General features: G+C 43.7%; 1 protein-coding gene across 2 annotated transcripts in view; it reads right to left on the bottom strand.

Moving 5' to 3' along the window:
• The window catches only part of ZSWIM8 (zinc finger SWIM-type containing 8), a 158,874-nt gene that overhangs the window by 73,990 nt on the left and 70,316 nt on the right, over window positions 1-14,568 (bottom strand). For both annotated transcript variants that reach the window (XM_073560052.1, XM_073560051.1), the window contains exons 5-6: window positions 3,257-3,364; window positions 3,100-3,181 (exon numbers count right to left, since the gene is read on the bottom strand). In XM_073560052.1, the coding sequence (XP_073416153.1) occupies window positions 3,100-3,181; window positions 3,257-3,364 (190 nt within the window). The remainder of the gene's footprint in view (window positions 1-3,099; window positions 3,182-3,256; window positions 3,365-14,568) is intronic.

Raw genomic sequence — 14,568 nt, 5'->3', positions numbered from 1 at the left:
CATGGCAGGATCCCGTTCCTGCGGGTCGGGTGACCGGGGTCACTGAAATGTCACTCGACCTGCAGATACAGGAGGACCTGTACTTGACCCCGGGGGGGGGTGGCTTTGCTCCCCCGTGACTACGATCGCTCTGATTGGCTGTTGAAAATGAAACAGCCAATCAGAGCAATTGTAATATTTCACCAATAAAACTTGGTGAAATATTACAATCCAGCGATGGCCGATGCTGCAATATCATCGGCCATGGCTGGAGACCGCGATTTGCCCCGACACCGATTGATGGCTGTGATCTGTCGCTGTCAGTATTTGCTCCCCTTCCCTCTTCTGCCCTCCGCTGCCCCCGCCGTCCGATTCCACAACCCCTCCCCCACTCCCCCTGTCGTCAGATTCCACAACCCCTCCCGAATCCCGCTCCAGGCCTTCCCCCATGGGCACCGACATCATCTTCCGGTTAAAAAATGGTGGGCGCATACGCAGTAAATAGTAAATAAAACCCCCCTTTATCACCCCCATAGGTATGGAAAAATGAAATGAATATATTTATTTCATTTTTCCATTAGGGTTAGTGTTAGAATTAGGGGTAGGGTTGGAATTAGGGTTAGGGGTGTGCTGGTGTTAGGGTTGTGGTTAGGGTTATGGTTGGGATTAGGGTTAGGGGTGTGTTGGCGATAGGGTTGTGGTTAGTGTTATGGTTAAGGTTGGGATTAGGGGTAGGGGTGCGTTGGGGTTACGGTTGGAGTTAGAATTGATAGGTTTCCACTGTTTAGTCACATCAGGGGCTCTCCAAACGCGACATGGCGCCACCATTGATTCCAGCCAATTTTGCGTTCAAAAAGCCAAATGGTGCTCCCTCCCTTCCGAGCCCCGACGTGTGCCCAAACAGTGGTTACCCAACATATTGGGCCATCAGCGTACTCAGGAAAAATTGCACAACAACTTTGGTGGTCTAATTTCTCGATATCATTGTGAAAATAAAACATTGCGGGCTAAAAATCATTTTTTGTGGGAAAAAATGACTTTTTATTTTCATGGCTCTGCGTTATAAACTTCTATGAAGCAATTAGGGGTTCAAAGTGCTCACCACAAATCTAGATAAGCTCCATGGGGGATCTAGCTTCCAAAATGGTGTCACTTGTGGGGGGTTTCTACTGTTTAAGCACATCAATGGCCCTGCAAATGCAACATGATGCCCGCAGACCATTCCATCAACGTCTGCATTCCAAAACGGCACTACTGTCCTTTCGAGCCCCGACGTGTGCCCAAACAGTGGTTCCCCTCCACATTTGGGGTACTAGGGTACTCAGGACAAATAGGAAAAAAACTTTTAGGGTCCAATTTTTCCTGTTACCCTTGTGAAAATGAAAAATTGCGGGCTAAAAAAAATCATTTTTGAGGAACTGTTCTTGCTGTGCACTTCACCCCAACTGCCATTTGCCAATCCTTTTGTAGGTCACTTTATGTCATCTTGCGGTTGCTGAGTGACATTCGAATAAGATGACGGTCATCCCGGTCAGTGGAGAGTCACTTTCGCCCTCTGCCGCTCTGTAGCTTTGTTGTCCCCAATGTCTGCTGCTTGACTTGTTGTAAAGGACTGCCATCTTAGAAATTTTAAGGATAGAGGAAAGATGACGCTCACTGTATTCATCTGCTAGTAAAGGGATATTACTAGCACTTGTTTTGCCATCCGGCTGGTCCTATTGCAAGAGGATTGTGAACACAACAGCAGGGTTCTTTACACTTTCCTTTGACAAATAAGATTTGTTTCAACTGATCACCTAATCAGAAGCACATTAAGTAGAATGAGGTGTTCTCTGTTTGGAATTCAACTGGAATGAAATGGCTGTCAGACCTGTAGAGAAGCAAATTTTTATAAAACTGTGCAGTGGACATATATACAGCTCTGGCAAAAGCTGTACATGAGCAGTCATGTTGCCTCAGCAATCGCAGGATGACATCAAGTGACCTACAAAAGGAATGGCAAATGGCAGCTGGGGTGAAGTGCACGGCAAGAACAGTTCATAACAGGCTCCTAGGAGGCAGGGCTCAAGTCATGTAAAGCTAGAAAAAAGCCTTTCATCAATGAGAAGCAAAGGAGAGCCAGGCTGAAGTTAGCCAAAGACCATAAGGATTGGACCATAGAGGACTGGAGTAATCTTCTCTAATGATTCTAATTTTCAGCTTTGCCCAACACCTGGTCGCCTAATGGTTAGACGGAGACTTGGAGAGGCGTACAAGCCACAGTGAGAGCACCCAATGTGAAATTTGGTGGAGGACCAGTGATGATCTGGGGATGCTTCAGCAAGGCTGGAATTGGGAAGGTTAATCTTTGCGAAGGACGTATGAATCAAGCCGCATACAAGGTTATCCTGGAAAAACAGTTGATTCCTTCTGCTCAAGCAATGTTCCCCAACTCTGAGGGCTGTTTTTTCCAGCAGGACAATGTGCCATGCCACACAGCTAGGTCAATCAATGTGTGGATGAAGGACCACCACATCCAATCCCTGTCATGGCCAGCCCAATGTCCAGACCTGAACTCCATTGAACACCTCTGGAATGTAATCAAGAGGAAGATGGATAGTCACAAGCCATCAAACAAAGAATAACTGCTTAAATTTTTGTACCAGGGGTGCCATAAGATCACACAAAAGCAGTGTGAAGCATGAAAGATGTAATTAAAAATCATGGTTATTCCACAAAATATTGTTTTCTGAACTCTTCCTGAGTTAAAACATTAGTATTGTTGTTTCTAAATGATTATGAACTTGCTTCCTTAGCATTATTGGAGGTCTGCAAGCACTGCATTTTTTCGTTATTTTGACCATTTCACATTTTCTGAAAACACAAAATCTAGTGCTTGGAAAAGACATGTTGTCAGTAGTTTATAGGATAAAAAAGCAATTTACCTTTTACTAAAAAACATACCTATAAAGAGAAAAATCAGACAAACTGAAAATTTTGAAGTGGTCTCTTAATTTTTGCCAGGGCTGTATATTTATTGAAAAACATGCCTTTCGAAGCAGCAATTTCAAAACCCACAATTGGTCATCAGCCCAGTGCTAACACTAGACACAGAAGCAAATTTTTGAAGATCGCAGCTACCTGGAGCTCCGCACACAGTGTTAATGGCAGTGGACTGTGAAGACAGTAATTCATCCAGAAGACGCTGAGCTGTGGGAAGTATCTAAATGAAGACAGATTAAAGTGAGAACATGTAACAGCGACTGGTCACCTATACATCTAAGTACAAATTACCTACCTGTTGTGGTAACTCACTGATGAGATACTGGGCAAACTTTTGCAGTTGATCCCTCTGTAGCCTGGATAAGGATTCAGAAACTGGAGCTCGCAAACAGACTGCGGAGGCCTATAAAAAATATATATCATTGTATGCAAATTATTAACAGATTTTCACACCATATGCATTAGATACAGATATTTACCGTATATACTCGAGTATAAGCCGACCCCCCTATTTTTGCCACAAAAAACTGGGAAAACTTATTGACTTGTGTATAAGCCGAGGGTGCACAGTGAGTGGCCTCAGTTATCTGCAGTGTGTGGCCCCAGTTATGATGCACAGTGAGTGGCCCCAGCTTTTCTGCACAGTGAGTGGCCCCAGCTTTTCTGCACAGTGAGTGGCCCCAGCTTTTCTGCACAGTGAGTGGCCCCAGCTTTTCTGCACAGTGAGTGGCCCCAGCTTTTCTGCACAGTGAGTGGCCCCAGCTTTTCTGCACAGTGAGTGGCCCCAGCTTTTCTGCACAGTGAGTGGCCCCAGCTTTTCTGCACAGTGAGTGGCCCCAGCTTTTCTGCACAGTGAGTGGCCCCAGCTTTTCTGCACAGTGAGTGGCCCCAGCTTTTCTGCACAGTGAGTGGCCCCAGCTTTTCTGCACAGTGAGTGGCCCCAGCTTTTCTGCACAGTGAGTGGCCCCAGCTTTTCTGCACAGTGAGTGGCCCCAGCTTTTCTGCACAGTGAGTGGCCCCAGCTTTTCTGCACAGTGAGTGGCCCCAGCTTTTCTGCACAGTGAGTGGCCCCAGCTTTTCTGCACAGTGAGTGGCCCCAGCTTTTCTGCACAGTGAGTGGCCCCAGCTTTTCTGCACAGTGAGTGGCCCCAGCTTTTCTGCACAGTGAGTGGCCCCAGCTTTTCTGCACAGTGAGTGGCCCCAGCTTTTCTGCACAGTGAGTGGCCCCGTCATGTTGCTGCTGCCGCTGCCTCCCTTACAAAAAAAAACAAAAACCTGCATACTCACCTCAGTCGCTGCCCCCTGCTCATCAGCGTTGCGCTCTGCAGTGACTGTGCAGGCAGAGAGCGATAGCGCCCTCTGACCTGAATGTCACTGCAGAGGACGCAAGACAGCAGAGCGCAGGGACAGGTGACTATGCCTCCCAACCCCCCGTGTTCATACTCACCGGGTCCTGGCGCTTGTCTCTGCAGCTCCCCTGCTTGTTGTTCCATGTTGTCGGCGCTGCTCTCTTCCTGGTTCAGCGGTCACGTGGTACCTGCTCATTAAATATGCGCATATTTAATGAGCGGGTACCATTTGACAGCTGAAGCAGGAAGAGAGCAGCGCCAACAACATAGAACAAGCAGGGGAGCTGCAGAGAAGGGTGAGTATGATATGACACCCCCGCTCCCCCTCCCCTGCCGATCCCCCCCCGGTATATGACTCGTGTATAAGCCGAGAGGGGGACTTTCAGCCCCAAAAAATGGGCTGAAAATCTCGGCTTATACACGAGTATATACGGTATATATTAAAAATAAAAATTATTAAAATAAAAATATATATACAGTACAGACCAAAAGTTTGGACACACCTTCTCATTCAAAGAGTTTTCTTTATTTTCACGACTATGAAAATTGTAGATTCACTCTGAAGGCATCAAAACTATGAATTAACACATGTAGAATTATATATTTAACAAAAAAGTGTGAAACAACTGAAAATATGTCTTATATTCTAGGTTCTTCAAAGTAGCCACGTTTTGCTTTGATTACTGCTTTGCACACTCTTGGCATTCCCTTGATGAGCTTCAAGAGGTAGTCACCGGAAATGGTCTTCCAAGTCTTGAAGGAGTTACCAGAGATGCTTAGCACTTGTTGGCCCTTTTGCCTTCACCAGCTCACCTCAAACCATCTCGATTGGGTTCAGGTATGGTGACTGTGGAGGCCAGGTCATCTGGCGTAGCACCCATCACTCTCCATGTGTTAATTCATAGTTTTGATGCCTTCAGAGTGAATCTACAATTTTCATAGTCATGAAAATAAAGAAAACTCTGAATGAGAAGGTGAGTCCAAACTTTTGGGCTGTAGCGTGTGTGTGTGTGTGTGTGTGTGTGTGTGTGTGTGTGTGTGTGTGTGTGTATATATACACACTCACTGGCCACTTTATTAGGTACACCTGTCCAACTGTGTGTTAAGACTTAATTTCTAATCAGCCAATCACATGGCGGCAACTCAGTGCATTTAGGCATGTAGACATGGTCAAGACAATCTCCTGCAGTTCAAACCGAGCATCAGTATGGGGAAGAAAGGTGATTTGAGTGCCTTTGAACGTGGCATGATTGTTGGTGCCAGAAGGGCTGGTCTGAGAATTTCAGAAACTGCTGATCTACTGGGATTTTCACGCACAACCATCTCTAGGGTTTACAGAGAATGGTCCGAAAAAGAAAAAAAAATCCAGTGAGCGGCAGTTCTGTGGCCGGAAATGCCATGTTGATGCCAGAGGTCAGAGGAAAATGGGCAGACTGGTTCGAGCTGATAGAAAGGCAACAGTGACTCAAATTGCCACCCGTTACAACCAAGGTAGGCAGAAGAGCATCTCTGAACGCACAGTGCGTCGAACTTTGAGGCAGATGGGCTACAGCAGCAGAAGACCACACTGGGTACCACTCCTCTCAGCTAAGAACAGGAAACTGAGGCTACAATTTGCACAAGCTCATCGAAATTGGACAGTAGAAGATTGGAAAAACGTTGCCTGGTCTGATGAGTCTCGATTTCTGCTGCGACATTCGGATGGTAGGGTCAGAATTTGGCGTAAACAACATGAAAGCATGGATCCATCCTGCCTTATATCAACGGTTCAGGCTGGTGGTGGTGGTGTCATGGTGTGGGGAATTTTTTCTGGGCACTCTTTGGGCCCCTTGGTACCAATTGAGCATCGTTGCAACGCCACAGCCTACCTGAGTATTGTTGCTGACCATGTCCATCCCTTTATGACCACAATGTACCCAACATCTGATGGCTACTTTCAGCAGGATAATGCGCCATGTCATAAAGCTCGAATCATCTCAGATTGGTTTCTTGAACATGACAATGAGTTTACTGTACTCAAATGGCCTCCTCAGTCACCAGATCTCAATCCAATAGAGCATCTTTGGGATGTGGTGGAACGGGAGATTCGCATCAGGGATGTGCAGCCGACAAATCTGCGCCAACTGTGTGATGCCATCATGTCAATATGGTCCAAAATCTCTGAGGAATGCTTCCAGCACCTTGTTGAATCTCTGCCACGAAGAATTGTGGCAGTTCTGAAGGCAAAAGGGGGTCCAACCCCTTACTAGCATGGTGTACCTAATAAAGTGGCCAGTGAGTGTATATATATATATATATATATATATATACACACACATACATACACATACACACACACATATACATACATACATACACATACATACATACACACACAATGAAAAATAGATATATACATAATATATACACCATCATGCCTGTCATGTTTTGTTATACACGTGGTTCTTTCCTTTGTGAATACTTGAACACAAAAACAGAGAAAAAAGGCAAATTGGACATAATTTCATGCAAAACTCTAAGAAAGGGCCAAACAAAATTGTTGGCACCCTCAACTTAATATTTGTTTGCACACCCTCTGGATTAAAAGACTACATTCAATCTATTTATATAATTGCCTTGTAATGTCTACATTTCCTGTTCTGTCCAGATGTCACCATATCCCAGCATTCTAAGATGAGGAAGTTCACCGACCGCCATATTGGGACACACAAGTGATGGGTGTCCCAATATGGAAACTGCTGCTGGTACCAACCTATTACACAACAAAGAAACCACAAAAAAAGTCAAAGAATTGCTTAAAAATATGCAAATATAAATTTATTAAAAATAGACAAATACACGGAGAGGAGGAGACTGGCACATGTACAAGAGGACGCCCAATCAGATCAATACATTCATTATATAATAGCCAGGGGAAAATTCATACATGGCAAAACTATAGCAAAGAATTAATTACTGAAAAATGACACATTGGTCAGAAAAAGAGTAATATAATCATATGGAGCAGATACACGCGTCACATGGATGGGTTGTAATGTTAGGGCCTTGTAAAGTGATAAGACGCCACGATCAGTCATGCTATTGGCCGCTTGGTTACCATGATGCTCACTTCCCTAATTGAAGGTTGTGACTGCCATTGGTTGATGGGGCTTTTAAAACCAGCCTCTTCCCCCTATAGTTATGCCCCTTGAGAAAGGCTTTTATCACCGAAACGCGCGTCGGGGTGGACGCTCTCTGATCATCTCCTGCTCCTGCCATTACATCAGGTAATATGTTGCTTTACAGTACTATTTCAGGTGCAGTGGCTCCAACATTGTGTCAATAGGCCAGGGGAATGTGCAATACTTTTTTGATCATATATTTGCTCCATGTGGCTATAATACCGTGATGATAGGCCATCTGTGGGAATGTGCAATATTTCTTGATCATGTATCTGCTCCATATGATTATATTACTCTTTTTCTGACCAATGTGTCATTTTTCAGTAATGAATTATCTTTGCTATAGTTTTGCCATCTATGAATTTTCCCCTGGCTATTATATAATGAATGTATTGATCTGACTGGGCGTCCTCTTGTACATGTGCCAGTAGGTGTAACTCCTCCTCTCCGTGTATTTGTCTATTTTGAATAAATTTATATTTGCATATTTTTTCAGCAATTTTCGGGCTTTTTTCGTGGTTTCTTTGTTGTGTTATAGTTTATGCGATTTCCCATATTATTGTCCACCACCATAGTACTATATCTCTATACCACCACTTAAAGGTGGGTTTGTGTGATGTGCTTCACAAGACATTTACATTATGGTACCAACCTATTGCGCGGTTCCACCAGCGGAACACCGTCGCACCACACACACACACACACTCTATACGCAACTCACACTCACGCAACCGCTTGTGCGGTACCACCAGCGGAACACCATCGCACTGCGCCCGCACAAATTCCAAGCAGGTGCAGTGAATCATTCGGCTGATCCTGGCGGCAGATGCACAACGGGTCTACAGGCAGAGGAAGCCTGTCACATTAAAGGGCTTTTCCAACGAACGAAAGTTAATTTTAAAAATTGTCTGTGTCTGACCATGTACGGAGCATACCACATCTCCTGGGCAGGGGGGGGAAGCAAAAGACAATACTGACATTACAGCAGGGGATCACAAAGGATTCATTTTGTGAGGTAAAATATTTCAATATTTTACCTCACAAAATGTATCCTCTGCAATCTCCTGCTATAATGTCAGTATTGTCTTTTGCTTCCTCCCCTGCCCAGGAGCAGTGGTATGTTCTGTACATGGTCAGACACAGGGCTGAGAGAGACAGAGCACAGGGGGGAGACAGCTCAAATGGGACAGCACATGAGGGGAGAACACAGCACAGGAAGGAGAGAGACAGCAGATAAGGGGGATAGCACATGGGGTAGACAGGTCAAAGAAGAGAGCACAGATGGGAAAAGTCAGCACATGGGGAGAGAGAGTGGATAGGTGGGTGAGCACAGGGGGGAGAGATTCTCAATGCTGCAAAGCCTGCCCCCATCTTGACATTACTGCCCTCCCGATTACAGCATTGTACCCCACCATATTTGACTATAGGTACTGTGTTCTTTTTGTTGTAGGCCTCATTCTGCTTTCAGTAAACACTAGAATGATGTGCTTTACCAAAATGCTCTATTTTCGTCTCATCAGTGCACAAGACACTTTCTCAGAAGGACTTTGGCTTACTCATGTAAATTTTGGCAAACTGCAGACCAGTTCATGGGTCTCCTGCCACAGCGTTTCATCTCATTAAAAAAAAAAAAAAGCTAACTCCTCACCTTTTTGTTTGGTTTCAGGTGTGATTTTCACATTGCCCACACTTTTTCTTTTTTCCTTCCCACAGGTGAGATTTAACACTTTTTTTGGGGGGAGGGGGGGTTATGGTCAAGTGGCTTTTTTTTCCTCCGTTGCTTTTTTTTTTTTGCGCCCTTCCAATACACACAAACATTTTTGTAACAAAACATGTGTAACTGCAATAATTTTCTTTGAGATAATAATTTATTTGTTGGAACAATTCCAAGGGTGCCAACACATTCGGACACACACACACAGTAAATATATGGTGTGTGTGTGTGTGTGTGTGTGTGTGTGTGTGTGTGTGTGTGTGTGTGTGTGTGTGTGTGTGTGTGTGTGTGTGTGTGTCTCAAATTCAAAGAAGTTTTATTGGCAGGACCAAATAAACATTAGTTTTGTCAAAGCACGAGTGAAGTAAACAATATGGACAGGCACTGTGGGGATGAGAGGGGACTGTATGATGGGATGTGGAGATGATGTGAGGAGGCGCATGCACAGATTAAGATCTTGGCTCCCGAGATCTCAATGTACGCATGTGCCACCTCTTGGCTATTTTCCCCCAAAGTCCACTGCAGAATACAATGGGAAATGTGGGGACTCCGCTGACATTTTGTGATAGTCTGGGGGCCCGCCGCAGCCTTGCACCCCACTCCTACAGCAGCGATCCTGCCTCCTGTGTGACCCCACTCCACCGTAATCTCCCCACCCTCCCCCAGTAAGCGACCGCAAAATCGGACTATAAAATGCACCATTTTATTAAAAAATATATATTTTCTGTTCTCCTCTCCAAAATTTGGGATGCATCCTAGTCTGCAAAATATGGTATATATGTGATATATATAAAATGCTCACACATTATGATACTGTGCAGGTTTATAGAAGTATTAACTTAGTCTTATCCGTTAAAAAAAATTAAAAGTGAATGCACAAAAGATAAATCGAAATCTTATCAATATTTAATTTGATCACCATTTGCTTTCAAAACAGCATCAAGTCTTCTAGGTACACTTACAAACCGCTTTTAAACTAAGGGCCACGTTACACGTAGCAATGTCCCAGCGATCCCACCAACGATCCGACGTGGATGGGATCGCTGGGACATAGCTGATCGCTGGTGAGCTGTCACAGCACCTCCAGCGATCAGGACCAGCGAGCAAGCTGGTTTCCAATGTAAACAGCGGGTATCTAAGAGCCGCGCAGCTCTTAGTTACCCGCTGTTTACATTGGAAACCAGCGTCGCTGATCGCTGGTCTCTCGCTGCCACACGCAGCGATGCGTGCTGGCCAGCGGGAGACCAACGATCACAAAATGGTCCAGGACGATCCTGCACGATCAGCGATACCCAGCAGGGGGGCCGGTCGCTGATCCATGTCACACACAGCGATATCGCTGGCAAGATCGCTGTGGCGTCACAAAATCAGTGATCTCGCTGGCGATATCGCTGTGTGTGATAACTCAAAAGGGAGGTTATTCTAAACGTTTCATAGAACTAACCACAGATCTTATATGAATGTAGACTTCTGTAAACACTTATCTCTTCATGTAATCCCAGAGACTGAATGGTGTTGAGATCAGGGCTCTGTGGGGGCCATATAATTTCCTAGGACTCATTGTTCTTTATACTGAAGATAATTGTTAAGAACATTGGCTGCATGTTTGGGGATGTCATCTTGCTGCAGAGTAGATTTCCCCAGCATTGAATATACTATTAACCTTGACCAGAGCCCCAAATAACCTCCACCATGTTTCACTGTTGCCTGCAGACACATTATTATGCAGCTCTCCCGCCCTTCAGTGAACAAACTGTTTTCTGTTAAAAGGCAAATATTTAACATTTTGACTCAGTCCACAGCACATGCTATCGTTTTTCTGTACTCCAACTCTCACATTTTGGTTTTCATAGTTTGATACTTCAGTGTTTTTAGATATCCAAGTCAGATGTTTAAAATATTTTTACTGACAAATAAGATTTATCTCAGCATCATCAAGTCAGTCTGGGATTACAAGAAGAGACAAAAGGATTTGTGCAAGCCTAAATCCAGTGAAGATCTATGCTTAGTTCTTCAAGATATCTGGGAATATCTCCCTGACAAGTTCCTTCAAAAACTGATCATGTGTATGCAGAAGACTGGATGCGTTGATGCTGTTTTGAAGTCACAAAGTGGTCACCCCAAATATTTGATTTAGATTTGATTCATTCACTATCCATTTTATCTAATATATAAAGCTCAATGTGGGTGTTTATGTATGTCCGGGATTGGCATCCGCACTGTCGCAGCTACAGCCACAAAATTTCGCAGTCACACGTCTGGACCCCGAGAGTGTCATAGGCTATGTTGTGAGGCAAAATTTTAAACCCGTGCGTTCCAATTCACCAAACAATTTTGCCCCTATCTACATAATGGGGAAAAAGTGAAAGGAAAAGTGTTGGAGGCAAATTGACAGCTGCCAGATGTGAACAAGGGGGACTTAAAGAATGAGAGCGATGGCGCCAAACAGTATATACCGTACAGTTGCTAAGGTGGGGCCCTGACATGGGATACTCGTCACACACGGGGATATGAACACACACACAAAATGCTACACACACTACCACGTGCTTCAACACATATACCACCCTCAGCACACATTTCACCACACATACACCAACCTCGCCACATAAAAGTCGAAACACAAAAGTCATCACTCAAAACTCGCCACGCTGTCCCGGAGCTGTTTAAAAGATGAAAAATGAGCTGTGATTGGTTGCTATCAGCAACAGTTTTCTTTGTAGACAGTTGTGGTAACTGAGGCCTATTATTCTTATGATTTCCATGGTGTTATCGTCCTTCTGTAAAGCTGGAAATAACACAATTTATTACTGTGCCAACACAGACCACCCTCTGACACAGACTGCAGGGGGAGCCCAGTATCACACAGGATAGGATTACATACACGGCTCAGCAGTCAGTATCACACAGGATAGGATTAGATACACAGCTCAGCAGTCAGTATCACACAGGATAGGATTAGATACACAGCTCAGCAGTCAGTATCACACAGGAGAGGATTAGATACACAGCTCAGCAGTCAGTATCACACAGGATAGGATTAGATACACAGCTCAGCAGTCAGTATCACACAGGAGAGGATTAGACACATGGCTCAGCAGGCAGTATTACACAGGAGAGGATTAGATATACAGCTCAGCAGACAGTATCACACAGGATAGGATTAGATACACAGCTCAGCAGTCAGTATCACACAGGATAGGATTAGATACACGGCTCAGCAGTCAGTATCACACAGGATAGGATTAGATACACGGTTTTTATGTGCAATATAATCATTATAATTTGTTATAACTAACCACAGTTGGTTACTATGCCCAGGTAACGCCGGGCTCTTCAGCTAGTAACTGATAAAAATAAACTATTGAAACTTCTAGATTTGAAAGCTTCTTACTTTCTAGCTTTTTTTTTTGTATGTGAGTGTATACACTAAATCATTATGAGTGTACAGATACACACGTGGTCAAAATTGTTGGTACCCCTCGTTTAAAAACAGAAAAACCCACAATGGTGACAGAAATAACTTGAATCTGACAAAAGTAATAAATCAAAAATCTATGAAAATGAATAAATGAAAGTCAGACATTTTTTCAACCATGCTTCCACAGAATTTAAAAAAAATAAAACTCATGAAATAGGCCTGGACAAAAATGATGGTACCCTTAACTTAATATTTTGTTGCACGGCCTTTTGAGGCAATCACTGCAATCAAATGATTCCTGTAACTGTCAATGAGGCTTCTGCACCTCTCAACAGGAATTTTGGCCCACTCCTCAAGAGCAAATTGCTCCAGTTGTCTCGTGTTTGAAGGTTGCCTTTTCCAGACAGCAAGTTTCAGCTCTTTCTAAAGATGCTCAATAGGATTTACGTCAAGGCTCATAGAAGGCCACATCAGAATAGTTCAATGTTTTCCTCTTAGCCATTCTTGGGTGTTTTTAGCTTTGTGTTTTGGGTCATCATCCTGTTGCAAGACCCGTTACCTGCGACTGAGACCAAGCTTTCTGACACTGGGCAGCACATTTCGCTCTAGAATCCCTTGATATAGTCTTGAGATTTCATTGTACCCTGCACAGATTCTAGACACCATGTGCCAGATGCAACCCCAGAACATAACAGAGCCTCCCCCATGTTTCACAGTAGGGACAGTGTTCTTTTCTTGATATGCTTCATTTTTCCATCTGTGAACATAGAGCTGATGTGCCTTGCCAAAAAGTTCCATTTTTGTCTTATCTGTCCATAGGACATTCTCCCAGAAGCTTTGTGGCTTGTTAACATGTAGTTTGGCAAATTCCAGTCTGGTTTTTCTAGGATTTTTTTTCAACAATGGTGTCCTCCTTGGTTCTCTCCCATGAAGTCCACTTTGGCTCATACAACGATGGATGGTGCGAACTGACATCAATGTTCCTTGAGCTTGAAGTTCACCTTTAATCTGTTTAGAAGTTTTTCTGGGCTTTTTTGTTACCATTCGTATTATCCGTCTCTGTGATTTGTAATCAGTTTTCCTCCTGCGACCACATCCAGGGAGGTTGGCTACAGTCCCATGGAGCGTAAATTTCTGAATAATATGTGCAGCTGTAGTCACAGGAACATCAAGTTGCTTGGAGATGGTCTCATAACTTTTTTACCTTTAACATGTTTGTCTATAAATTTTCTTTCAAATCTCCTGAGACAACTCTTTCCTTCGCTTCGTCTGGTCGATGTTGAGTTTGATATTCACTGTGCTGTTTGGTGAAATGGTGTGTATCTGTAGCCCTCTATACAGGCCCACTCACTGATTCCAAGATTGTGGACACCTGTGATGCTAATTAGTGGACACACATTGATTTAACATGTCCCTTTTGTTACATTATTTTCAGGGGTACCATCATTTCAGTCCAGGCCGCATGGTTGAAAAGCAATGTCTGACTTTCATTTGTTCATTTTCATAGATATTTTTTTTTTATTACTTTTGTCAGATTCAAGTTATTTCTGTGACCATTGTGGGTTTTTCTGTCATTAAAACAGAGGTACCAACATACGTGTTTAGATATATATGTTTCTTAGAGATAACAGTAAATTGAATATAAATTGTAAAAGTAGCATTTTCATGCTATTGTGTTTTATCACATCCTTACTGCTTCCCAGAATCATTTGTTACCAGACAACCACATCTATGGGATTAATTATAGGACATCATGAAGTCCCTTAGATGCATCCTAGGTAACTCCCAGGCGTGATTACAGAAGCTCTGTGTAGCAGAGTCACTGGAATAAAACTGATCAGATATCAATCGCAGCACATCATGTGGTTTCAAAATGAAACTTGGAGTATATTGCGTTGGACACGTCACCTATTTTCTCAGTATTTTATCGTACTACACTGGGGGTGGAATCCCAAACACACA

The sequence above is a fragment of the Dendrobates tinctorius genome, unplaced genomic scaffold, assembly GCF_039654945.1.
Source record: "Dendrobates tinctorius isolate UK_male_01 unplaced genomic scaffold, ASM3965494v1 ptg000292l, whole genome shotgun sequence".
Taxonomy (NCBI): domain Eukaryota; kingdom Metazoa; phylum Chordata; class Amphibia; order Anura; family Dendrobatidae; genus Dendrobates; species Dendrobates tinctorius.
Note: the sequence above shows the minus strand (reverse complement) of the source record. Positions and strands in the feature narration are given on the sequence as shown.